This window comes from Oncorhynchus mykiss, unplaced genomic scaffold (assembly GCF_013265735.2).
Source record: "Oncorhynchus mykiss isolate Arlee unplaced genomic scaffold, USDA_OmykA_1.1 un_scaffold_212, whole genome shotgun sequence".
Lineage (NCBI taxonomy): Eukaryota > Metazoa > Chordata > Actinopteri > Salmoniformes > Salmonidae > Oncorhynchus > Oncorhynchus mykiss.
Genome location: NW_023493683.1, coordinates 592,285 through 620,243, shown reverse-complemented (window position 1 = coordinate 620,243; position 27,959 = coordinate 592,285). Strand labels below are relative to the sequence as shown.

Here is a 27,959-nt window from a genome sequence, read left to right as displayed (position 1 = left end):
CAACCATTACCTTGACAACAGACATTTCCCTGGTCAACCATTACCATGCCACAGACATGTCCCTGGTCCACTTATTTCCTGATGAAATCAGTCAATAAGATGGATTCTGTTGTTCCAAGATGCAGATCCATTCCACAGACATTTCTGCAGGTTTTTTTTTTTTGCAGTGAGAATGTGTAGTGAGGTATTCTGCCAAAATGTATTTAGGCATATTAAAACACTTCAGTTTAACCCTGATCGCGAGTATCATCCTGTCAATTTACAGATACAATTACAAATACGAGTATGGCCATGTCACTGTACATAGATCTTTCTATTTTCATGTTCTACTGTGTTATTGACTACGTTTGTTTACGTGTAACTCTGTGTTGTTGTTGTTGTCGCATTGCTGTGCTTTATTCTTGGCCAGGTCGCAGTTGTAAATGAGAACTTGTTCCCAACTGGCCGACCTGGCTAAATAAAGGTAAAATAAAATAAACACCCTTGTAGCTACTACTGTGTCTTTGTTGACGTTGAAGTAGTAGGCTACTGTTTCTCCTCCGTATCTGTGGGTCGTATGCCACCCTGTGGTCGATGGTGGAGTCATATTTTACTGAGAGCAGAAAACAAGCGTGATGAAACTATTCCTACAACGTCTGGAACGCTACAAAACACCAGAAATAAGTGGTGTCTTTCGGTTGGCTGTGTGCACGAATGTGAATTCAGCATTTTGGTACATCGCCTACTTGTGTGTAACCAGACGGACATTTAGACAACAAATGCAATGTATATAGAATTTCTACCGTGTTGCTTGATGGGAAAATAGTCGGTCCGTGATATAATATAGTAAAACAAAATGTATTGCTTTTTCTTCGCCTTGTCCGCAACTGTATTCGTAAACGTCATTAAACCCTGTTCAATATGATGTGGTATTATCAGTAGTAGAAGTGGTAACCGTGAGTCAAACACCTTTGTCCTGGAAGGAGTGCTCCTCTACCAACGTGTACAACTCATACTTACCTGGCAAGGGAGACACCGTGATCACGAAGGCGGTTCACCCAGGGCGAGGCTCAGCCATTGCACTCCGGCTGTGCTGACCCCTGCGAATTTCTCAAATGTGGAAATCTCGATTGCATAATTTCTGGTAGTGGGGGACTGCGTTCGCGCTCTCCCCTGATCTTGATGTTAAAAATAATGGAGGAATGTGTTAAATTCGGAGTTCTATTGAGTTTCGTGTTGAGAAGGAGATTTTTTACTTATCAGATGAACAGACTGGGGTCTGTTTATAAGTCAACTAAAGGCCTCAGAGATACATGTCTGTCTTCTGATAACCCGGATGTGTGTGATATGTTATTGTAGCACTGGTGATTATGCCTGTCATGTCCTGATAATGTCAAGGAAAAGGCCTACTTGTGAATGGATCATTTTGTGCCCTCAGGACGTAATGTGGATTGAGGTATTTTATTTGCTAGATTATTAAATCATTTATAGGACAGTTTGTCATTTAAGACCACAGTAAATGTCAACCATTACCATGCCACAGTCATTGCCCTGGTCAACCATTACCATTCCACAGTCATTTCCCTGCTCAACCATTACCATGCCACAGACATTTCCCTGGTCAACCATTACCATGCCACAGACATTTCCCTGGTCAATCATTACCATTCCACAGTCATTTCCCTGCTCAACCATTACCATGCCACAGACATTTCCCTGGTCAACCATTACCATGCCACAGACATTTCCCTGGTCAACCATTACCACGCCACAGTCATGTCCCTGGTCAAACATTACCATTCCACAGACATTTCCCTGGTCAACCATTACCATTCCACAGACATGTCCCTGGTCTACAATGCCACAGACATTTCCCTGGTCAACCATTACCATGCCACAGTCATGTCCCTGGTCAAACATTACCATTCCACAGACATTTCCCTGGTCAACCATTACCTTGACAACAGACATTTCCCTGGTCAACCATTACCATGCCACAGACATGTCCCTGGTCCACTTATTTCCTGATGAAATCAGTCAATAAGATGGATTCTGTTGTTCCAAGATGCAGATCCATTCCACAGACATTTCTGCAGGTTTTTTTTTTTGCAGTGAGAATGTGTAGTGAGGTATTCTGCCAAAATGTATTTAGGCATATTAAAACACTTCAGTTTAACCCTGATCGCGAGTATCATCCTGTCAATTTACAGATACAATTACAAATACGAGTATGGCCATGTCACTGTACATAGATCTTTCTATTTTCATGTTCTACTGTGTTATTGACTACGTTTGTTTACGTGTAACTCTGTGTTGTTGTTGTTGTCGCATTGCTGTGCTTTATTCTTGGCCAGGTCGCAGTTGTAAATGAGAACTTGTTCCCAACTGGCCGACCTGGCTAAATAAAGGTAAAATAAAATAAACACCCTTGTAGCTACTACTGTGTCTTTGTTGACGTTGAAGTAGTAGGCTACTGTTTCTCCTCCGTATCTGTGGGTCGTATGCCACCCTGTGGTCGATGGTGGAGTCATATTTTACTGAGAGCAGAAAACAAGCGTGATGAAACTATTCCTACAACGTCTGGAACGCTACAAAACACCAGAAATAAGTGGTGTCTTTCGGTTGGCTGTGTGCACGAATGTGAATTCAGCATTTTGGTACATCGCCTACTTGTGTGTAACCAGACGGACATTTAGACAACAAATGCAATGTATATAGAATTTCTACCGTGTTGCTTGATGGGAAAATAGTCGGTCCGTGATATAATATAGTAAAACAAAATGTATTGCTTTTTCTTCGCCTTGTCCGCAACTGTATTCGTAAACGTCATTAAACCCTGTTCAATATGATGTGGTATTATCAGTAGTAGAAGTGGTAACCGTGAGTCAAACACCTTTGTCCTGGAAGGAGTGCTCCTCTACCAACGCGTACAATTTATACTTACCTGGCAAGGGAGACACCGTGATCACGAAGGCGGTTCACCCAGGGCGAGGCTCAGCCATTGCACTCCGGCTGTGCTGACCCCTGCGAATTTCTCAAATCTCGATTGCATAATTTCTGGTAGTGGGGGACTGCGTTCGCGCTCTCCCCTGATCTTGATGTTAAAAATAATGGAGGAATGTGTTAAATTCGGAGTTCTATTGAGTTTCGTGTTGAGAAGGAGATTTTTTACTTATCAGATGAACAGACTGGGGTCTGTTTATAAGTCAACTAAAGGCCTCAGAGATACATGTCTGTCTTCTGATAACCCGGATGTGTGTGATATGTTATTGTAGCACTGGTGATTATGCCTGTCATGTCCTGATAATGTCAAGGAAAAGGCCTACTTGTGAATGGATCATTTTGTGCCCTCAGGACGTAATGTGGATTGAGGTATTTTATTTGCTAGATTATTAAATCATTTATAGGACAGTTTGTCATTTAAGACCACAGTAAATGTCAACCATTACCATGCCACAGTCATTGCCCTGGTCAACCATTACCATTCCACAGTCATTTCCCTGCTCAACCATTACCATGCCACAGACATTTCCCTGGTCAATCATTACCATTCCACAGTCATTTCCCTGCTCAACCATTACCATGCCACAGACATTTCCCTGGTCAACCATTACCATGCCACAGACATTTCCCTGGTCAACCATTACCACGCCACAGTCATGTCCCTGGTCAAACATTACCATTCCACAGACATTTCCCTGGTCAACCATTACCATTCCACAGACATGTCCCTGGTCTACAATGCCACAGACATTTCCCTGGTCAACCATTACCATGCCACAGTCATGTCCCTGGTCAAACATTACCATTCCACAGACATTTCCCTGGTCAACCATTACCTTGACAACAGACATTTCCCTGGTCAACCATTACCATGCCACAGACATGTCCCTGGTCCACTTATTTCCTGATGAAATCAGTCAATAAGATGGATTCTGTTGTTCCAAGATGCAGATCCATTCCACAGACATTTCTGCAGGTTTTTTTTTTTGCAGTGAGAATGTGTAGTGAGGTATTCTGCCAAAATGTATTTAGGCATATTAAAACACTTCAGTTTAACCCTGATCGCGAGTATCATCCTGTCAATTTACAGATACAATTACAAATACGAGTATGGCCATGTCACTGTACATAGATCTTTCTATTTTCATGTTCTACTGTGTTATTGACTACGTTTGTTTACGTGTAACTCTGTGTTGTTGTTGTTGTCGCATTGCTGTGCTTTATTCTTGGCCAGGTCGCAGTTGTAAATGAGAACTTGTTCCCAACTGGCCGACCTGGCTAAATAAAGGTAAAATAAAATAAACACCCTTGTAGCTACTACTGTGTCTTTGTTGACGTTGAAGTAGTAGGCTACTGTTTCTCCTCCGTATCTGTGGGTCGTATGCCACCCTGTGGTCGATGGTGGAGTCATATTTTACTGAGAGCAGAAAACAAGCGTGATGAAACTATTCCTACAACGTCTGGAACGCTACAAAACACCAGAAATAAGTGGTGTCTTTCGGTTGGCTGTGTGCACGAATGTGAATTCAGCATTTTGGTACATCGCCTACTTGTGTGTAACCAGACGGACATTTAGACAACAAATGCAATGTATATAGAATTTCTACCGTGTTGCTTGATGGGAAAATAGTCGGTCCGTGATATAATATAGTAAAACAAAATGTATTGCTTTTTCTTCGCCTTGTCCGCAACTGTATTCGTAAACGTCATTAAACCCTGTTCAATATGATGTGGTATTATCAGTAGTAGAAGTGGTAACCGTGAGTCAAACACCTTTGTCCTGGAAGGAGTGCTCCTCTACCAACGCGTACAATTTATACTTACCTGGCAAGGGAGACACCGTGATCACGAAGGCGGTTCACCCAGGGCGAGGCTCAGCCATTGCACTCCGGCTGTGCTGACCCCTGCGAATTTCTCAAATCTCGATTGCATAATTTCTGGTAGTGGGGGACTGCGTTCGCGCTCTCCCCTGATCTTGATGTTAAAAATAATGGAGGAATGTGTTAAATTCGGAGTTCTATTGAGTTTCGTGTTGAGAAGGAGATTTTTTACTTATCAGATGAACAGACTGGGGTCTGTTTATAAGTCAACTAAAGGCCTCAGAGATACATGTCTGTCTTCTGATAACCCGGATGTGTGTGATATGTTATTGTAGCACTGGTGATTATGCCTGTCATGTCCTGATAATGTCAAGGAAAAGGCCTACTTGTGAATGGATCATTTTGTGCCCTCAGGACGTAATGTGGATTGAGGTATTTTATTTGCTAGATTATTAAATCATTTATAGGACAGTTTGTCATTTAAGACCACAGTAAATGTCAACCATTACCATGCCACAGTCATTGCCCTGGTCAACCATTACCATTCCACAGTCATTTCCCTGCTCAACCATTACCATGCCACAGACATTTCCCTGGTCAATCATTACCATTCCACAGTCATTTCCCTGCTCAACCATTACCATGCCACAGACATTTCCCTGGTCAACCATTACCATGCCACAGACATTTCCCTGGTCAACCATTACCACGCCACAGTCATGTCCCTGGTCAAACATTACCATTCCACAGACATTTCCCTGGTCAACCATTACCATTCCACAGACATGTCCCTGGTCTACAATGCCACAGACATTTCCCTGGTCAACCATTACCATGCCACAGTCATGTCCCTGGTCAAACATTACCATTCCACAGACATTTCCCTGGTCAACCATTACCTTGACAACAGACATTTCCCTGGTCAACCATTACCATGCCACAGACATGTCCCTGGTCCACTTATTTCCTGATGAAATCAGTCAATAAGATGGATTCTGTTGTTCCAAGATGCAGATCCATTCCACAGACATTTCTGCAGGTTTTTTTTTTTGCAGTGAGAATGTGTAGTGAGGTATTCTGCCAAAATGTATTTAGGCATATTAAAACACTTCAGTTTAACCCTGATCGCAAGTATCATCCTGTCAATTTACAGATACAATTACAAATACGAGTATGGCCATGTCACTGTACATAGATCTTTCTATTTTCATGTTCTACTGTGTTATTGACTACGTTTGTTTACGTGTAACTCTGTGTTGTTGTTGTTGTCGCATTGCTGTGCTTTATTCTTGGCCAGGTCGCAGTTGTAAATGAGAACTTGTTCCCAACTGGCCGACCTGGCTAAATAAAGGTAAAATAAAATAAACACCCTTGTAGCTACTACTGTGTCTTTGTTGACGTTGAAGTAGTAGGCTACTGTTTCTCCTCCGTATCTGTGGGTCGTATGCCACCCTGTGGTCGATGGTGGAGTCATATTTTACTGAGAGCAGAAAACAAGCGTGATGAAACTATTCCTACAACGTCTGGAACGCTACAAAACACCAGAAATAAGTGGTGTCTTTCGGTTGGCTGTGTGCACGAATGTGAATTCAGCATTTTGGTACATCGCCTACTTGTGTGTAACCAGACGGACATTTAGACAACAAATGCAATGTATATAGAATTTCTACCGTGTTGCTTGATGGGAAAATAGTCGGTCCGTGATATAATATAGTAAAACAAAATGTATTGCTTTTTCTTCGCCTTGTCCGCAACTGTATTCGTAAACGTCATTAAACCCTGTTCAATATGATGTGGTATTATCAGTAGTAGAAGTGGTAACCGTGAGTCAAACACCTTTGTCCTGGAAGGAGTGCTCCTCTACCAACGTGTACAATTTATACTTACCTGGCAAGGGAGACACCGTGATCACGAAGGCGGTTCACCCAGGGCGAGGCTCAGCCATTGCACTCCGGCTGTGCTGACCCCTGCGAATTTCTCAAATCTCGATTGCATAATTTCTGGTAGTGGGGGACTGCGTTCGCGCTCTCCCCTGATCTTGATGTTAAAAATAATGGAGGAATGTGTTAAATTCGGAGTTCTATTGAGTTTCGTGTTGAGAAGGAGATTTTTTACTTATCAGATGAACAGACTGGGGTCTGTTTATAAGTCAACTAAAGGCCTCAGAGATACATGTCTGTCTTCTGATAACCCGGATGTGTGTGATATGTTATTGTAGCACTGGTGATTATGCCTGTCATGTCCTGATAATGTCAAGGAAAAGGCCTACTTGTGAATGGATCATTTTGTGCCCTCAGGACGTAATGTGGATTGAGGTATTTTATTTGCTAGATTATTAAATCATTTATAGGACAGTTTGTCATTTAAGACCACAGTAAATGTCAACCATTACCATGCCACAGTCATTGCCCTGGTCAACCATTACCATTCCACAGTCATTTCCCTGCTCAACCATTACCATGCCACAGACATTTCCCTGGTCAATCATTACCATTCCACAGTCATTTCCCTGCTCAACCATTACCATGCCACAGACATTTCCCTGGTCAACCATTACCATGCCACAGACATTTCCCTGGTCAACCATTACCACGCCACAGTCATGTCCCTGGTCAAACATTACCATTCCACAGACATTTCCCTGGTCAACCATTACCATTCCACAGACATGTCCCTGGTCTACAATGCCACAGACATTTCCCTGGTCAACCATTACCATGCCACAGTCATGTCCCTGGTCAAACATTACCATTCCACAGACATTTCCCTGGTCAACCATTACCTTGACAACAGACATTTCCCTGGTCAACCATTACCATGCCACAGACATGTCCCTGGTCCACTTATTTCCTGATGAAATCAGTCAATAAGATGGATTCTGTTGTTCCAAGATGCAGATCCATTCCACAGACATTTCTGCAGGTTTTTTTTTTTGCAGTGAGAATGTGTAGTGAGGTATTCTGCCAAAATGTATTTAGGCATATTAAAACACTTCAGTTTAACCCTGATCGCGAGTATCATCCTGTCAATTTACAGATACAATTACAAATACGAGTATGGCCATGTCACTGTACATAGATCTTTCTATTTTCATGTTCTACTGTGTTATTGACTACGTTTGTTTACGTGTAACTCTGTGTTGTTGTTGTTGTCGCATTGCTGTGCTTTATTCTTGGCCAGGTCGCAGTTGTAAATGAGAACTTGTTCCCAACTGGCCGACCTGGCTAAATAAAGGTAAAATAAAATAAACACCCTTGTAGCTACTACTGTGTCTTTGTTGACGTTGAAGTAGTAGGCTACTGTTTCTCCTCCGTATCTGTGGGTCGTATGCCACCCTGTGGTCGATGGTGGAGTCATATTTTACTGAGAGCAGAAAACAAGCGTGATGAAACTATTCCTACAACGTCTGGAACGCTACAAAACACCAGAAATAAGTGGTGTCTTTCGGTTGGCTGTGTGCACGAATGTGAATTCAGCATTTTGGTACATCGCCTACTTGTGTGTAACCAGACGGACATTTAGACAACAAATGCAATGTATATAGAATTTCTACCGTGTTGCTTGATGGGAAAATAGTCGGTCCGTGATATAATATAGTAAAACAAAATGTATTGCTTTTTCTTCGCCTTGTCCGCAACTGTATTCGTAAACGTCATTAAACCCTGTTCAATATGATGTGGTATTATCAGTAGTAGAAGTGGTAACCGTGAGTCAAACACCTTTGTCCTGGAAGGAGTGCTCCTCTACCAACGTGTACAACTCATACTTACCTGGCAAGGGAGACACCGTGATCACGAAGGCGGTTCACCCAGGGCGAGGCTCAGCCATTGCACTCCGGCTGTGCTGACCCCTGCGAATTTCTCAAATGTGGAAATCTCGATTGCATAATTTCTGGTAGTGGGGGACTGCGTTCGCGCTCTCCCCTGATCTTGATGTTAAAAATAATGGAGGAATGTGTTAAATTCGGAGTTCTATTGAGTTTCGTGTTGAGAAGGAGATTTTTTACTTATCAGATGAACAGACTGGGGTCTGTTTATAAGTCAACTAAAGGCCTCAGAGATACATGTCTGTCTTCTGATAACCCGGATGTGTGTGATATGTTATTGTAGCACTGGTGATTATGCCTGTCATGTCCTGATAATGTCAAGGAAAAGGCCTACTTGTGAATGGATCATTTTGTGCCCTCAGGACGTAATGTGGATTGAGGTATTTTATTTGCTAGATTATTAAATCATTTATAGGACAGTTTGTCATTTAAGACCACAGTAAATGTCAACCATTACCATGCCACAGTCATTGCCCTGGTCAACCATTACCATTCCACAGTCATTTCCCTGCTCAACCATTACCATGCCACAGACATTTCCCTGGTCAACCATTACCATGCCACAGACATTTCCCTGGTCAATCATTACCATTCCACAGTCATTTCCCTGCTCAACCATTACCATGCCACAGACATTTCCCTGGTCAACCATTACCATGCCACAGACATTTCCCTGGTCAACCATTACCACGCCACAGTCATGTCCCTGGTCAAACATTACCATTCCACAGACATTTCCCTGGTCAACCATTACCATTCCACAGACATGTCCCTGGTCTACAATGCCACAGACATTTCCCTGGTCAACCATTACCATGCCACAGTCATGTCCCTGGTCAAACATTACCATTCCACAGACATTTCCCTGGTCAACCATTACCTTGACAACAGACATTTCCCTGGTCAACCATTACCATGCCACAGACATGTCCCTGGTCCACTTATTTCCTGATGAAATCAGTCAATAAGATGGATTCTGTTGTTCCAAGATGCAGATCCATTCCACAGACATTTCTGCAGGTTTTTTTTTTTTGCAGTGAGAATGTGTAGTGAGGTATTCTGCCAAAATGTATTTAGGCATATTAAAACACTTCAGTTTAACCCTGATCGCGAGTATCATCCTGTCAATTTACAGATACAATTACAAATACGAGTATGGCCATGTCACTGTACATAGATCTTTCTATTTTCATGTTCTACTGTGTTATTGACTATGTTTGTTTACGTGTAACTCTGTGTTGTTGTTGTTGTCGCATTGCTGTGCTTTATTCTTGGCCAGGTCGCAGTTGTAAATGAGAACTTGTTCCCAACTGGCCGACCTGGCTAAATAAAGGTAAAATAAAATAAACACCCTTGTAGCTACTACTGTGTCTTTGTTGACGTTGAAGTAGTAGGCTACTGTTTCTCCTCCGTATCTGTGGGTCGTATGCCACCCTGTGGTCGATGGTGGAGTCATATTTTACTGAGAGCAGAAAACAAGCGTGATGAAACTATTCCTACAACGTCTGGAACGCTACAAAACACCAGAAATAAGTGGTGTCTTTCGGTTGGCTGTGTGCACGAATGTGAATTCAGCATTTTGGTACATCGCCTACTTGTGTGTAACCAGACGGACATTTAGACAACAAATGCAATGTATATAGAATTTCTACCGTGTTGCTTGATGGGAAAATAGTCGGTCCGTGATATAATATAGTAAAACAAAATGTATTGCTTTTTCTTCGCCTTGTCCGCAACTGTATTCGTAAACGTCATTAAACCCTGTTCAATATGATGTGGTATTATCAGTAGTAGAAGTGGTAACCGTGAGTTAAACACCTTTGTCCTGGAAGGAGTACTCCTCTACCAACGTGTACAACTCATACTTACCTGGCAAGGGAGACACCGTGATCACGAAGGCGGTTCACCCAGGGCGAGGCTCAGCCATTGCACTCCGGCTGTGCTGACCCCTGCGAATTTCTCAAATGTGGAAATCTCGATTGCATAATTTCTGGTAGTGGGGGACTGCGTTCGCGCTCTCCCCTGATCTTGATGTTAAAAATAATGGAGGAACAGATGTGTACTCTTCTGAGTTTGAAGAGTTCTGTTTAGTTTTGCGTCGAAAGAGGTTTATCAACAGTTCAAATTTGTAATCAGATGAATGGTGTTACAATGTAGGATCTATTTAAAAGCTGAAAGAGACCATTTTGTCTTCTGATAACCCCAATGTATGAGATCTGTTATTGTTGCACTGGTCATTAATGCCTGTCCATGCAACCACACTTTGATAAAGCATTTACAATCATCGAGAATGACCCAAAAGTACGTTTGAAAACACATTTCTATTGCGGTCCTCTTAAATGTTTTTCGAGTCATAGTAGGCCTCGGCTCCACATAACACAGCACAAAGGACAGGAGGACATTGTCATAGCGTAGAGCCTTACCTACTGACATGGACCAATAGAATGGTCGGCTCCACACAACACAACACAAAGGACAGGAGGACATTGTCGTAGCGTAGAGCCTTACCTACTGACATGGACCAATAGAATGGTCGGCTCCACACAACACAACACAAAGGACAGGAGGACATTGTCATAGCGTAGAGCCTTACCTACTGACATGGACCAATAGAATGGTCGGCTCCACACAACACAGCACAAAGGACAGGAGGACATTGTCGTAGCGTAGAGCCTTACCTACTGACATGGACCAATATAGTTGTTTATTTTCCATCATTAGTCAACTCTAGACATTATTTAAATGTCGACGAGTTTCTGTGGTAGTTCGTTCCACTCAACAGCGCAGGTAAATTAAAAGGTGTTCTTACCAAATAGACTCTTCCATTTAGGACAGGAGGTATCAGAGTCTCTGGCTAAGGGGCTTTATTGTGTGTACAGCTGTAATATAAGTTAAATAATTAGATGGGTACCTGGGGGCTAATCTAATCTAACAATTCCACAACAAGAATAATAAATAATTCACCCAAATCTAAGTTAAACGGAACAAATAAAAATATATGCATATAAAGATATGAGATATATGCAATAGATGGTATAAAATACAGTATGTACATATGAGATGAGTGACGACCGAGCGGCAAGATGCAATAGATGGTATAAAATACAGTATGTACATATGAGATGAGCGACGACCGAGCGGCAAGATGCAATAGATGGTATAAAATACAGTATGTACATATGAGATGAGCGACGACCGAGCGGCAAGATGCAATAGATGGTATAAAATACAGTATGTACATATGGATGAGCGACGACCGAGCGGCAAGATGCAATAGATGGTATAAAATGCAGTATGTACATATGAGATGAGCGACGACCGAGCGGCAAGATGCAATAGATGGTATAAAATACAGTATGTACATATGGATGAGCGACGACCGAGCGGCAAGATGCAATAGATGGTATAAAATACAGTATGTACATATGAGATGAGCGACGACCGAGCGGCAAGATGCAATAGATGGTATAAAATGCAGTATGTACATATGAGATGAGCGACGACCGAGCGGCATAGGCAAGATGCAATAGATGGTATAAAATGCAGTATATACATATGAGATGAGCGACGACCGAGCGGCATAGGCAAGATGCAATAGATGGTATAAAATGCAGTATATACATATGAGATGAGCGACGACCGAGCGGCATAGGCAAGATGCAATAGATGGTATAAAATGCAGTATATACATATGAGATGAGCGACGACCGAGCGGCATAGGCAAGATGCAATAGATGGTATAAAATGCAGTATGTACATATGAGATGAGCGACGACCGAGCGGCATAGGCAAGATGCAATAGATGGTATAAAATGCAGTATGTACATATGAGATGAGCGACGACCGAGCGGCATAGGCAAGATGCAATAGATGGTATAAAATGCAGTATATACATATGAGATGAGTGACGACCGAGCGGCATAGGCAAGATGCAATAGATGGTATAAAATGCAGTATGTACATATGAGATGAGCGACGACCGAGCGGCATAGGCAAGATGCAATAGATGGTATAAAATACAGTATATACATATGAGATGAGTGATGACCGAGCGGCATAGGCAAGATGCAATAGATGGTATAAAATGCAGTATATACATATGAGATGAGTGATGCAAGATATGTAAACATTATTAAACTGGCATTATTAAAGTGACTAGTCAACCATTTATTAAAGTGGCCAATGATTTCAAGTCTGTATGTCTACCAGGAGGGGGCAGTGTGACAACCAGGTTTGGCTGAATGACTCTAGCTAGACCAGTGGTTCCCAACCTGTGGTCCGTGGGGGTGGTGCAAGTGATCTGCAATTATTTTTAGATTCTAGTATTTTATTATTTAAAAAATTATAACAGTATGGAGTATTAATGGTATTATAAGCAATTTTACGTTATTTTTTACAATGCAAATAGTTTATTATAATAATAATAATAATAGGCCTGTACAGGCCTAAATACATTCACATCTATTAACAGAATTTAACCATCAATATATTTGATGTGGAAAAATATCAGCGACTCTGTGAATGGTGGTCCTCAAGACCTTTTGACGGTGATTTGATGGTCTCCAGAATGGGAAAGTTTGGGAACTGCTGAGCTAGACAGTCACATCTGTGTGGTAACATGATAGGATGGGAACCGCTGAGCTAGACAGTCACATCTGTGAGGTAACATGATAGGATGGGTAACCAATGATATACAATGATTCTGCAGACCCAAAACAGACTATTATGTATAGTATTTGACGTTACATTGAACTAATCACAGTAATCAGAGACCAACTCACATAGATACATACAGACAGAACACATTATTTTTAATTGACATGTACTCCATGTATTTGACAGGCACATCAATAAACACTTCTGTAAATGTACCAGATTTTTCCACATAGACACACCCTATGTGTTTTAATGAAATCTACTATAGGTCTATGCACTTGTCTGATGCTTTAAGCGCACTGTTTCGAAAAAATAATTAAGACACACAAATGACTCAAGAGGGAGCCAGAGATCAAGATAATCAGAAGACAAGATGTCAACAAGGCAAAGGGTGGCTACTTTGAAGAATCTAAAATATAGACCAGGGCCCATTTTGATTTGTTTAACGCTTTTTTGGTAACTACATGATTCCATATGTGTTATTTCATAGTTGATGTCTTCGCTAGTATTCTACAATGTAGAAAATAGCAAAAAAAATAAAGAAACTGACAAACTAAATGACTAACGTTTGACTGAGACTGTATATAATTCATATTTACAAGACATTCAGTACAAATCAAAAGAACCCTCCATCAGGGCTCTCTCTACTTTTATCCACCTTCTCTGTTGTCATTTCTCAATCTCTTTTTACTGTTAAACACTCAGTCTTGAATCTCTGTCTGTCCCAAATGGTACTCTATTCCCTATGTCGTGCACAACTTTAGACCAGGGCCCTATTCCCTATGTAGTGCACTATCTTTGACCAGTAATACACTAGATGGTGACTAGGGGGCCATTTTAGAAGTCACACCAAGCTACACTCCTCAAGACCCTTGTTTCTGCTCAAACACTAATGGCTGTGTTTTTGGTTGGTCTTTAATCACTGGTAGCTCTCTCTCTCCATCAGGGCTCTCCCTACTTTTAACCACCTTCTCTGTTGTCATTTCTCAATCTCTTTTTACTGTTAAACACTCAGTCTTGAGTCTCTGTCTGTCCCAAATGGTACTCTATTCCCTATGTCGTGCACAACTTTAGACCAGGGCCCTATTCCCGATATAGTGCACTACTTTAGACCAGGGCCCTATTCCCTATGTAGTGCACTACTTTAGACCAGGGCCCTTTCTGATTGGTTACTTTACATACACCTTAGCCAAATACATTTAAACTCAGTTTTTCACAATTCCTGACATTTAATCCCAATACCACTTTATTTTAAGAATGTGAAATGTCAGAATAATAGTAAAGAGAATGATTTATTTCAGCTTTTATTTCTTTCACCACATTCCCAGTGGGTCAGAAGTTTACATACACTCAATTAGTATTTGGTAGCATTGCCTTGAAATTGTTTAACTTGGGTCAAACGTTGCGGGGAGCCTTCCACAAGCTTCCCACAATAAGTTGGGTGAATTTTGGCCCATTCCTCCTGACAGAGCTGGTGTAACTGAGTCAGGTTTTTAGGCCTCCTTGCACGCACACACTCTTTCAGTTCTGCCCACAAATGTTCTAGGTCAGAGCTTTGTGATGGCCACTCCAATACCTTGACTTTGTTGTCCTGAAGCCATTTTGCCACAACTTTGGAAGTATGCTTGGGGTCATTGTCCATTTTGAAGACCCATTTGTGACCAAGCTTTAACTTCCCGACTGATGTCTTGAGAGACGATCTAGGATCAGGTATGTTTGAATAGGAATGTTACTATCCATTCTACCATTAGGTTGGTACCCCAACACTGTTACTATTCATTCTACCATTAGGTTGGTACCCCAACACTGTTACTATCCATTCTACCATTAGGTTAGTACCCCAACACTGTTACTTTCCATTCTACCATTAGGTTGGTACCCCAACACTGTTACTATCCATTCTACCATTAGGTTGGTACCCCAACACTGTTACTATTCATTCTACCATTAGGTTGGTACCCCAACACTGTTACTATCCATTCTACCATTAGGTTAGTACCCCAACACTGTTACTTTCCATTCTACCATTAGGTTGGTACCCCAACACTGTTACTATCCATTCTACCATTAGGTTGGTACCCAAACACTGTTACTATCCATTCTACCATTAGGTTGGTACACAAACACTGTTACTATCCATTCTACCATTAGGTTGGTACCCCAACACTGTTACTATCTATTCTACCATTAGGTTGGTACCCCAACACTGTTACTATCCATTCTACCATTAGGTTGGTACCCCAACACTGTTACTATCCATTCTACCATTAGGTTGGTACCCCAACACTCTTACTATCCATTCTACCATTAGGTTGCTACCCCAACACTGTTACTATATATTCTACCATTAGGTTGCTACCCCAACACTGTTACTATCCATTCTACCATTAGGTTAGTACCCCAACACTGTTACTATCCATTCTACCATTAAGTTGGTACCCCAACACTGTTGATCTGAAGCTGTGAACAAAGACAGTGGTCCAGCTCCCCAAGAAGGTTGATCATCCTGGAACACGACTCAGTTCCTTTTCTCAACACCATGTCGATGATGTCACGTGCCTTCTCTGCCCTCTCAGCTATCACCTTCACTGACTCCATTTCCTCCTGGTTGATGACTGTGTGTTGCAGGAGTCCGTCCAGCAGACCATCCAGGACAGCTCTTGACGCTCGTTTCACAAACTCTGTCCGTACAGAACGCAGCTGCTGCTCTGCAGAACCAGTCAGACTGCTCACAGCCGGACCTCCTGCCCCCGACACAGCACCTGAGAGAGTCAGGTTACAATATAACTACATTCGTACATTTACATTTCAGTCATTTAGAAGCAGACTCCTAAAATAACAAGTCTTGAGAAAACATAATATTTTACAATAACGACCTGAACATACCACATATTCACATTTAGGGACGGTTTCACAGACATAGAAAAACAGACTGGTTCGAGGCGCCGTATGGAATGAATGAAATGCAATTGGGAATTTGTGTTTATGCAGGACGTCCCGCTCTCACCTGCCGTCAACCAATCATATCAATAAAGGAGCTACAAGAAGAATTAGCTGATTTCTGAACGGCCATTGCAGACGGTGGAAAGAACATGCATAACCTTTAAACCGTGGACCTGCGCTCTGGTCTGCCGTCTGCTACTGGGTATCATGGTCGTGTCGCCTGCATTAGATACGTGACCATTTTTTTTTTTCTCTTGCATTATTTTATTTAAAGTAGGATAGCAGCATACACAAGAATGAACTAATAGTGATACATCAAGTCCCGGAGGAGATGTCATTGGGGCATTCAGAACCAGGCTGATCTACATCAAGTCCCGGAGGAGATGTCATTGGGGCATTCAGAACCAGGCAGATCTACATCAAGTCCCGGAGGAGATGTCATTGGGGCATTCAGAACCAGGCTGATCTACATCAAGTCCTGGAGGAGATGTCATTGGGACATTCAGAACCAGGCTGATCTACATCAAGTCCCGGAGGAGATGTCATTGGGGCATTCAGAACCAGGCTGATCTACATCAAGTCCTGGAGGAGATGTCATTGGGGCATTCAGAACCAGGCTGATCTACATCAAGTCCTGGAGGAGATGTCATTGGGGCATTCAGAACCAGGCAGATCTACATCAAGTCCTGGAGGAGATGTCATTGGGGCATTCAGAACCAGGCTGATCTACATCAAGTCCTGGAGGAGATGTCATTGGGGCATTCAGAACCAGGCTGATCTACATCAAGTCCTGGAGGAGATGTCATTGGGGCATTCAGAACCAGGCAGATCTACATCAAGTCCTGGAGGAGATGTCATTGGGACATTCAGAACCAGGCTGATCTACATCAAGTCCTGGAGGAGATGTCATTGGGGCATTCAGAACCAGGCTGATCTACATCAAGTCCTGGAGGAGATGTCATTGGGACATTCAGAACCAGGCTAATCCTCATCAAGTCCTGTCATTGTTCTTGAAGACAGTATTTTACAATCAGGACTAGTCCAGGTCCTACAGTAAACCATGTTGAATGGCCCTCATGCCATTGGTTTGTACAGAGCATTCAGAAAGTATTCAGACCCCTTGACTTTGTTCACATTTTGTTACGTTACAGCCTTATTCTAAAATGGATTAAATAAACGTTTTCCCTCATCAATCTACACACAGTACCCCATAATGACATCACAACACCCCATACTGACAAAGTTAAAACAGATGTTTACAAATGTATTAAAAATAAACAGAACCTTATTTACATAAGTATTCAGACCCTTTGCTATGAGACTCGAAATTGAGCTCAGAGACTATGTTGAGGCCCAGATCTGGGGAGAGGTACCGAAAAATGTATGCAGCATTGAAGGTCCCCACGAACACAGTGGACTCCATCATTCTTAAATGGAAGGAGTTTGGAACCACCAACACTCTTCATAGAGCTGGCCGCCCAGTCAAACTGAGCAATCGGGGGAGAAGGGCTTTGGTCAGGGAGGTGACAGAGCTCTAGAGTTCCTCTGTGGAGATGGGAGAACCTTCCAGAAGGACAACCATCTCTGCAGCACTCCACCAATCAGGCCTTTATGGTAGTGGCCAGACTGAAGCCACTCCTCAGTAAAAGGCACATGACAGCCTGCTTCGAGTTAGCCAAAAGGCACCTAAAGGACTCTCAGACTATGTGAAACAAAATGATCTGGTCTGATGAAACCAAGATTGAACTCTTTGGCCTGAATGCCAAGCGTCACATCTGGATGAAACCTGGCACCATCCCTACAGTGAAGCATGGTGTTGGAAGCATCCCTACAGTGAAGCATGGTGGTGGCACCAACCCTACGGTGAAGCATGGTGGTGGAAGCATCATGCTGTGGGGATGTTTTTCAGCGGCAGGGACTGGGAGACTATTCAGGATCAAGGGAAAGATGAACGGAGAAAAGTACTGAGAGATCCTTGATGTAAACCTGCTCCAGAGAGCTCAGGACCTCAGACTGGGGCGAAGGTTCACCTGGGTGTTTCTGAATGTCCTTGAGTGGCCCAGCCAGAGCCCGGACTTGAACCCGATCTAACATCTCTGGAGAGACCTGAATATAGCTGTGCAGCAACACTCCCGATCCAACCTGACAGAGCTTGAGAGGATCTGCAGAGAAGAATGGGAGAAACTCCCCAAAAACAGGTGTGCCAAGCTTTCAGTTTTGTCTGTTTTTGCTTTGTCAGTATGGGGTGTTGTGATGTCATTATGGGGTATTGTGATGTCATTATGGGGTGTTGTGTGTAGATTGATGAGGAAAAACATTTATTTAATCAATTTTAGAATAAAGCTGAAACGTAAGAAAATGTGGAAAAAGTCAAGGGGTCTGAATACTTTCTGAATGCACTGTACCTTATGTTTACTTACTTGTTGAACAGGTGTCAGAGATGTATTCATCTGAAAGATAAACAAAATGAGGTTATATCACTCTAAATAGCATCTGGTACTAAAGTACAACGTGATGATTGACATATCCCATCCAACTACCTCATCCCCATACTGTTATTTATTTATTTATCTTGCTCCTTTGCACCCCAGTATCTCTACTTGCACATTCATCTTCTGCACATTCTACCATTCCAGTGTTTAATTGCTATATTGTAATTATTTCGCCACTATGGCCTATTTATTGCCTTACCTCCCTTATCTTACCTCATTTGCACACACTGTGTATATAGACTTTTTCTATTGTATTATTGACTGTATGAGTAACTCTGTTTTGTTTGTGTCGCACTGCTTTGCTTTATCTTGGCCAGGTCGCAGTTGTAAATGAGAACTTGTTCTCAACTAGCCTACCTGGTTAAATAAAGGTGTTCTCAACTAGTCTACCTGGTTAAATAAAGGTGTTCTCAACTAGCCTACCTGGTTAAATAAAGGTGTTCTCAACTAGCCTACCTGGTTAAATAAAGGTGAAATAAAAATAAATATGCTCCTACCTTGTGATACTTTCTCTTTCCATACTGTCCTCTCATCATCATTGAATAACTCCATCTCAATGTCAATCGCTGTCATTTTCACAACCGCCCTGAAAAAGCTTGGTGTGGTGTCTCTTTGTATGAGATGAATCTTCTGGAGAGAGAGATTGTTTTGGCAATGTAAACATATGTTTCCCATGCCAATAAAGCCATTTGAATTGAATTGAGAGCGACTGAGAGAGAGACAGAGAGGAAGAGAGAGAAAGAGAGGAAGAGGGAGAGACAGAGAGAGAGAGACAGAGCGACAGAGAGATCAATGCATAGAAATGTGACTTAAATGTCAGATTCATGTTCTCATTCTGCTGAGACTGTACCTGTGGATTGATGGCGGTAGAACAGGGAATGTTCAGTCTGAAGGAACTATTCAGTTTGAAGGACCGCTCTGGTCTGGAGATGAGAATCCTTGAAGACCCTTGAGGCTTTTCCTGTTGTTCCACAGCCTGTGAAACGAGGCATGGAATACCCAGCCAGTCAATGTACAGTCTTATTCAAACATTATTCAGAAAATTGTCAACACACTTAATTTAATGAGTCTCAACATAAACTGCACCAGTGGTTAGTTAAGGTCATCTCTATAATAATGGTCTCTCACCTGTATTTGGCCGGGGTTCCAGGGGAACAGGTACAGGCGAGAAATTAATGTTTCCCTTTTCACTGTCAGATAGAGCATCAGCTCACAGTGGACATCTACGTTCCATGAAAAGATATAGCTCAGTATAACAGAGATAGCTGAGAACTTGGGATGGAGAATCTTAACATGGAATCTGGTGACCTCATGCACTTCCTCTAAAGACACTCCATGTTCCTCTACATGAAGAATCTTCATCTCATTCCTCAGGGAAGGGTTGGTCCCTGAACAACACAATACAAAGGAGACAGAAAGACAAATATTGTATTATTCATCCAACTAAAATACAAAGAATATGCAGTACCAGATCACAGTAAACTCAAACTCCCAGAATAGTTAATTCATTAATTCAGGCAGTGAAACAAAGCTACATGGAAATGTCTTTCTGAATACTATTTCTACATGGTTTTACCTAAACAGACAAAGTGTGGCAGATGAACTTCCTCCAGTTCACCTAACTCCATAGTGATGTCCAGCAATGGACCACCTTGTGTGTACTGCATGTCTTTCAGAAGTTGACTGTAGGGTTCCCAGTTCCTGAAGTGATACTTCAGAATGACATCTCTCTCACACAGCCAGCGGAGCCCAGACACTGTGCACTCATAACTCCCTTTGGGTGTCCTGTGCCTTATGGCAACAACAAGATGTGGTAGAGAGGGTCAGAGGTTGGATTAGAAGACTATTCCCAAAGGTAATGAGGAAATACACTAGCAAGTGGAATGAAATGTTAAAAGTAGTTATTTTACCTGAACATTGTCACTCCCTGGACAGTGGAAGTCAAGGGTTCAATCTGAAGCCAGTGTGTGGAGTCCTGAACAAGGACAAGCATGTCAGTAATACATATGGGGCCTGTTTCCTGGACACAGATTGAGTCTAGTGCTGGACTAAAAAGCATGCTCAATGGAAGTTTCAATAGAAAGTTCTTTAAGGTCCAGGACTAGACATAATCTGTGTCTGGGAAACTGGCCCATTAACCAAAGTAACGTATTTATCCAATTAAACTGTCTAATGACAAAATATGACAACAGCTAAAATCCTGCATGCCTTCAAGCACAACACAGGACTGTCTCTATCCCAGTATGAATGGTTGGTCAGTACACACCTGGCTTTGAGACTGTGTTTATATTACTAAAGCAGAACACAGGACTGTCTATATCCCAGTATGAATGGTTGGTCAGTATACACCTGGCTTTGAGACTGTGCCTGACTCCTGCAGGTGTGTAAAAGTAAGAATTGACATTATGACTTACCTCAACATGGTCACAAGTCTTACAGCTCTGAGGAATCCCTGAAGTCAAAAGTAGTTGTTATTTAAAATGCACAATCTCATGTAATAATGACATTATTATTATTAAATAGACTTGTTATAAAAATACATTTAAGTGAGCAACAGTCTCAAAATGTACACTCATTAGCATACCATAATCTGACATTAGTGTTATATTAATTAATGTTTGTAGAAGCAGGAAACAACATCGTTCTGGTCCATGTTTTGTAGATGTTGGGGGCCTGATTTCTGGTAGATCCTAGGATGAGAGCTTAAAGGTAGAGTCAGATAAATGATGTTGTACGAGCAGCACCACAGACATTGTGATGAGCAAGATGCCTGACTTCTCTCTCACACAGTATCTGCCATGTGCGTGGGTTCTCTTTACTCTCTTACAGAGTGTTCGCCACGGAAACAAAACAGAGAAGTTTAGCCTTGCGTTCCAACGCTCTTAGTTGTTGTAGAAATTGACCCACTATGCTGTTTACTTTGTGCATCTACGTCATATCGCTGACTCTACCTTTAAGTTTGTTTTGACCAAATAGATCTCAATTGCATTCCTTTCCTGGGACTCAAGTATAATGAATGCTTTAAAACTATTTTGAGTTAAAAACAATTATCAGTTAAATCACATTTCTCAGGTCCAGACTTGATCCAACTCTCTCCACCATGGTCTCTGGTGTCCTCAGGTCCAGACTTGATCCAACTCTCTCCACCATGGTCTCTGGTGTCCTCAGGTCCAGGCTTGATCCAACTCTCTCCACCATGGTCTCTGGTGTCCTCATGTCCAGGCTTGATACAACTCTCTCCACCATGGTCTCTGGTGTCCTCAGGTCCAGGCTTGATACAACTCTCTCCACCATGGTCTCTGGTGTCCTCAGGTCCAGGCTTGATACAACTCTCTTCACCATGGTCTCTGGTGTCCTCAGGTCCAGGCTTGATACAACTCTCTCCACCATGGTCTGTAGTTCTATTTCTGTAGGTCCAACAGAACACATTAAAACACACCACTACTACTAATCTAACTGTCTGTAGGTCCAACAGAACCCATTAAAACACACCACTACTACTAATCTAACTGTCTGTAGGTCCAACAGAACACATTAAAACACTCACCTTTGAGTGTGTTGGTCATCTATCTGACACAGGGTCACTGAGGTCACTGAGGAGGACGTAACCCCAAACCCAGGATAGAGGGGTTCAGTGAATGTGGTGTGTTCTGTGTAAAGGTGTGTCAGTGTACAAGAGGAGGACACACTATAGAAGGACAAAGTACCAGCTGGCCAGTCCAGATACACTCCAACTCTGTTAGAAACAGGACCAGGGATGATTCTGTTGACTCCATCATGGTAAAATTGATAACCTCTATGGGAACAGACTAAACTCCAGGACTCCCTATTGTGTCCAATCCTACTGTCATCTTCATCTCTCTTCCTCTTCTTTCCTTTGTACACCACACCAATGACAGCCATGCCACCATCCCTCTCCACCTCCCAGTAATAACGACATCCAGATAAGCCTTCTCTGCAGAGAACTTGGGGATGACAGTCAAATCTGTCTGGATGGTCTTCATAATGCTGGTCCTCCACCACCCGTTTCAACTTCCTGTTCCCCTCAGACAGTATCAGGTGTGGGTTTGCTGTATTTGGGTCCAGGGTGAGATGACAGGCGTCTGTAGACAAAATGAGAGCTTAATCAAACCACATCTTCACATAAAATGTTGTATTGTAGGTACAGAACAAGTATTGATTAGTTACTATGTTACTAAAGTTTTGAATATGCAGTTAATTAGGATTGAAGAGACTTACATTTCCTCAGCCCTGATTTCAGCCTGCACTCTCCACCATGATCCACACTGTAGGAGAAACAGGTTATTGACTGACAAAGACCTAATAAAGCAGTCAACATTTAAACCATATTGTTGTGTTCTGGTGCACTATCCCAGTTCATTACTATCCTACCTACTGCATACAGAACAGAGTACAAATCAATACTAGAGACATACAGGTATTATATCCTACCTACTGCATACAGAACAGAGTACAGTTCATTACTAGAGACATACAGGTATTCTATCCTACCTACTGCGTACAGAACAGAGTACAATTCATTACTAGAGACATACAGGTATTCTATCCTACCTACTGCATACAGAACACAGTACAATTCATTACTAGAGACATACAGGTATTCTATCCTACCTACTACATACAGAACAGAGTAATTCGACCATCATGTCCTCATGTTACTGACCCTACTACACTACATATGACACAACCACTGCTCACACTATTAGGACATCTATTCTGACTTACTTCAGCTTCATCAGTTTATATGTGGGATCCACCAGAGCAGCTGAAAGCAGTCCCCCTGCAGAGTCTCCTGGGTGATTGTAGCTCAGGTCCAGCTCTTTCAGGTGGGAGGGGTTTGACCTCAGAGCTGAAGACAGAGCAGCACAGCCCTCCTCTGTGACCAGACAGCCAGACAGCCTACAGAGAGACACAACAGCTTTCTAGGTTGATGTGCTGGTGTCAATCATCAAAAAAGTTAAACATGTATTGCAAATGTTTATCAGCACAGCATTATGACAGCATTTTCTAAACTGCAGTCCATGACACAAAAATTGCAATGAAACAGATTTTCAGAGTATTTGAATTACTAAGCTCAGTACCGACCTGACTGAAACAGCTGTACTTACCCCAGTGTGTCTAGTTTATAGTCTGGATCCTCCAGTCCAGCAGACAGAAATGTAACTCCTGAGTCCTGCAGGTCATTGTCTCTCAGCTCCAGTTGTTTCAGTTGTGAGTTGGGTGAACTCAGGACTGAGGCCAGATCTGAACAGCAACCCTCTGTCAGACCACACTGACCAAGACTAGATGGGAGTAGAGAACATGATTTTACAATTGTTTAAAACATACTGAAGAAAGTTAACTCACACTAGTGTCTGTATGTTGCAAAGTGGACTGGTTAGTCCAACACAGAGCAGCTCCACTCCTCTGTTTCCCAGGTCATTGTTGCTGAGGTCCAGTTCTCTCAGGGGGGAGTTTGATGTCTGCAGTGCTGAGGTCAGAGTCTCACAGGATTTATATGTGACTTTACAGCCATCCAGTCTGGAGAGAGGAGATAATCTTTTAGATATACAAATCCTTCATTATAATGATACTGTATACATCAACTCAATAACAGAACTTACAGTGCTCTCTTGCAGGTTTTCACTACCGGCAGCAACCTCTGATAACCTTCCTCTGATGTGTTGTATGTCTTGAGGTCAAACTCCTCCAGCACCTCCTCTGACATCAGTAACAGGTAGGCCAGGGCTGAACATTGGTCAGGTTTTAGTATTGTTTCTGAAAGAGTTCCTGATCGCAGGGAGGTCTGCATGTCTTCAACTAGAGAGTTGGAACCAAGTTCATTCAGACAGTGGAACAAGTTGATGAACCTTTCTGGTGAGGATTCTTCGTCGATCTTGTCTGAAAGGTACCTGACTATTCTCTTAACTGTTTTCTTATGGCTCTGTGTTGTACTTCCTGTCTGTGTCAGAAGGCCTCGTAACAGATTCTGATTGGACTCCAGTGAGAGACCCAGAAGGAAGCGGAGGAACAGGTCCAGGTGTCCATTCTCACTCTTCAAGGCCTGGTCCACTGCTCTCCTGTGTAAGTCAGACAATTTGAAAGACTCCTTCTCTTCATCTTTGTCATCATCTTCCTCATCGTCATCGTCGTTGTTGTCGTCATCCTTCTCCTCCTCATAATTCTTCTCCTCATCTTCCTCCTCCTCATCATTCTCCTCCTCATCATTCTCATTCTCCTCCTCCTCATCCCCCTCCTTCTCCTCCTCCTCATCCCCCTCCTTCTCCTCCTCCTCATCATTCTCCTCCTCCTCCTCATCATCATCATCAACACCAGTAACTGCTTTGGGGGAGAAAACATTTTCCTTCTTGCCCAGACATGATTCTAAAGCATGCACTGCTGCTAGAAACTCCTGCATGCTCAGATGCACAAAGCTGTAGACCTTGTCTTGGTACAGCCCAGATTCTTCTTTAAAGATCTCTGTACACAATGCTGAGTACTCTGATGCCTCTGTGACGTCAAGGCCACATTCTCTCAGGTCCTCCTCATAGAAGATCAGGTTACCCTTCTGCAGCTGTTGGAAAGCCAGCTTTGCCAGTTTCAGGATCATCTCTTTGTCTGACTGAGACAGTTCCTTTGGGTTTGTCTCTGTGACTTTGTTGTACTTCCTGTTCTTCACAATGATTTGGATGAGTATGAAGTGTAAGTACATCTGGGTCAGAGTTTTAGGGACTTCATCCTTCCATGCCTCTTTCAGTATCATCTCAAGGACAGTGGCTGATATCCAACAGAACACTGGCATGTGGCACATGATGTGCAGGCTCCTTGATGTCTTCATGTGCTTGATGATTTCATTGGCCAGATTCTGATCTGTGATTTTCTTCCTGAAGTACACCTCCTTCTGTGGATCATTGAACCCTCGTACCTCTGTCACCCGGTCAATACAATCAGGAGGGATCTGATTGGCTGCTGCAGGCCGTGTGGTTATCCAGAGGAGAGCAGAGGGAAGCAGATTCCCCTTGATGAGGTTTGTCAGCAGCACGTCAACTGAGGTTGGCATCGTGACATCACAGCACTTCTCATTGTTTGTGAAGTCTAGAGGAAGTCGACACTCATCCAGACCATCAAAAATGAAAACAGTTTTGGTTTCACCATCTTCAATGCTGTCAATCTCTTTCAGCTCTGGGAAGTAGTGGGAAAGAAGTTGCATCAGACTGTATTGGTCCTTTTTCAGGTTCAGATCACGGAAAGGAAGAGGAAACATGAAATGAACGTCCTGATTTGCTTTTCCCTCTGCCCAGTCAAGGATGACCTTCTGCACAGAGACTGTTTTTCCAATGCCAGCGATTCCTTTGGTCAGCACAGTTCTGATTGGTTTGTCTTGTCCAGGTAAAGGCTTGAAGATGTCGTTGCATTTGATTGGTGTCTCTTGTGTGGTTTGTTTCTTGGATGCCATCTCTATCTGTCTAACCTCATGTTCATTATTGAGCCCTCCACTTCCACCCTCTGTGATGTAGAGCTCTGTGTAGATGTCTTTTAACAAACTTTGGTGTCCAATTCCTTCAGATATGTGTTGATACTTGTGTTTCAGTTTAGCCTTGATGTCTTGTTGGACTGTCAGCAGAGTTTGACCTGTAGGAAAACAATGAGAGTTGGGACTCATAAGTTTGTGTGTTTTATAAGGGCCTTTGTATCGTTCTTTGTGATATTGTATGAAACACAGTCTTACTTCTTCTGTCCAGAAGGTTGTGTGTGATCTTTAATACATCCTCACTGTCCAAACTCTCCACTTCCTTATTGTCATCTGGTAATGGTTCCTGGCTGAAAGCAGGTGGCTCATCACTCTTCATTGATAGCAGGCTGGTTGTAGGTGACTCTGCTCTGGGCTTCTGGACACTGAACAAAACAGGGAGACAGATCACCTCATCAATACCTCATCTACTTCATTTTAGCAATTGTATAGTGGAACTTCTAGAAGTCCTGATGTTTATTTTTTAAAGCTACAGTCTGCAGTTGGTCAATTGGTCATTAGATTTTAGGACTTAAATTAACTTGGCAACACTTTTCTCAAAAATACATTTGATATCTTTAAAAGAACTGTACATTTTACAATTCATCTCTTACCTCTCAGAACTGGTGTCTTGAGTCATTTTAGAGGCAGTGGTCTCCTCCTCTCTCTCCCCAGAGAGACTCATTTTAGAGGCAGTGGTCTCCTCCTCTCTCTCCCCAGAGAGACTCATTTTAGATGTAAGTCACAGCCCACTCAGCTACAATAAGAACTAACAGAACAGTCAATATTTCTGAGCATTGTTAGTATCAACCAGCACAAGCAGAGAACATGTCTAACTGAAGGCTGGTATCCTGTGTGAGGTAGGCAGACCTTTGTACCCTGATAAAACAGCAATGCATGTTCTGTAAACATTAACCCTAGAGGCTTGTAGGGAGTTAAACCAAAGACTTTGGCCTCTACAGAGTTAGGAAAGTCAACTGCTACAGAGTCAAGAACAGCAATTAAGTCAAACAATCATCAGAATATCCTCAGTCCACTTCCTACTCCTCCATTCAGACAGTTACTGACAAACTAAGACAGTCTATAATCTGTCATGTCTTTACCTCCTCCACCATTCAGACAGTCTATAATCTGTCATGTCTTTACCTACTCCTCCATTCAGACAGTTACTGACAAACTAAGACAGTCTATAATCTGTCATGTCTTTACCTACTCCTCCATTCAGACAGTCTATAATCTGTCATGTCTTTACCTACTCCTCCATTCAGACAGTTACTGACAAACTAAGACAGTCTATAATCTGTCATGTCTTTACCTCCTCCACCATTCAGACAGTCTATAATCTGTCATGTCTTTACCTACTCCTCCATTCAGACAGTTACTGACAAACTAAGACAGTCTATAATCTGTCATGTCTTTACCTCCTCCACCATTCAGACAGTCTATAATCTGTCATGTCTTTACCTACTCCTCCATTCAGACAGTTACTGACAAACTAAGACAGTCTATAATCTGTCATGTCTTTACCTCCTCCACCATTCAGACAGTCTATAATCTGTCATGTCTTTACCTACTCCTCCATTCAGACAGTTACTGACAAACTAAGACAGTCTATACTCTGTCATATCTTTACCTACTCCTCCATTCAGACAGTCTATAATCTGTCATGTCTTTACCTCCTCCACCATTCAGACAGTCTATAATCTGTCATGTCTTTACCTACTCCTCCA

The 27,959-nt window shown here is 42.4% G+C and overlaps 1 protein-coding gene and 6 non-coding genes across 10 annotated transcripts; 6 read left to right on the top strand and 1 right to left on the bottom strand.

The window, feature by feature from the left end:
* The first annotated feature begins 991 nt into the window (after nucleotides 1-991).
* LOC118947888 lies at nucleotides 992-1,155 on the top strand. Its single transcript, XR_005042031.1, has one exon. It is a non-coding gene; the product is annotated as a U1 spliceosomal RNA (small nuclear RNA).
* A 1,760-nt stretch (nucleotides 1,156-2,915) lies between these two features.
* LOC118947897 lies at nucleotides 2,916-3,071 on the top strand. The gene has a single exon (XR_005042040.1). It is a non-coding gene; the product is annotated as a U1 spliceosomal RNA (small nuclear RNA).
* A 1,727-nt stretch (nucleotides 3,072-4,798) lies between these two features.
* LOC118947896 lies at nucleotides 4,799-4,954 on the top strand. Its single transcript, XR_005042039.1, has one exon. It is a non-coding gene; the product is annotated as a U1 spliceosomal RNA (small nuclear RNA).
* A 1,727-nt stretch (nucleotides 4,955-6,681) lies between these two features.
* Nucleotides 6,682-6,837, top strand: LOC118947895. The gene has a single exon (XR_005042038.1). It is a non-coding gene; the product is annotated as a U1 spliceosomal RNA (small nuclear RNA).
* Nucleotides 6,838-8,564: 1,727 nt separating this feature from the next.
* On the top strand, nucleotides 8,565-8,728 carry LOC118947877. Its single transcript, XR_005042020.1, has one exon. It is a non-coding gene; the product is annotated as a U1 spliceosomal RNA (small nuclear RNA).
* A 1,761-nt stretch (nucleotides 8,729-10,489) lies between these two features.
* On the top strand, nucleotides 10,490-10,653 carry LOC118947866. The gene has a single exon (XR_005042009.1). It is a non-coding gene; the product is annotated as a U1 spliceosomal RNA (small nuclear RNA).
* Nucleotides 10,654-15,612: 4,959 nt separating this feature from the next.
* On the bottom strand, nucleotides 15,613-22,041 carry LOC110517048 (NACHT, LRR and PYD domains-containing protein 1 homolog). 4 transcript variants are annotated; one of them, XM_036972894.1, is made up of 10 exons: nucleotides 21,783-21,928; nucleotides 21,304-21,409; nucleotides 21,134-21,171; nucleotides 20,630-20,694; nucleotides 20,296-20,510; nucleotides 19,848-20,107; nucleotides 19,570-19,695; nucleotides 19,217-19,346; nucleotides 18,648-18,677; nucleotides 15,613-16,046 (listed from the first exon to the last, which is right to left on the bottom strand). In XM_036972894.1, exons 1-10 carry the CDS (start codon nucleotides 21,915-21,917, stop codon nucleotides 15,712-15,714), a joined length of 1,440 nt encoding a protein of 479 aa, XP_036828789.1. In that variant the 5' UTR covers nucleotides 21,918-21,928; the 3' UTR covers nucleotides 15,613-15,711. The 4 variants fall into 4 exon arrangements, with proteins under 4 accessions (XP_036828789.1, XP_036828788.1, XP_036828790.1 ...); XM_036972893.1 differs by having other exon boundaries at nucleotides 15,614-16,046; nucleotides 19,217-19,349; XM_036972895.1 differs by lacking the exon at nucleotides 21,304-21,409 and having other exon boundaries at nucleotides 15,616-16,046; nucleotides 19,217-19,349; nucleotides 21,783-22,041.
* Nucleotides 22,042-27,959: the final 5,918 nt, after the last annotated feature.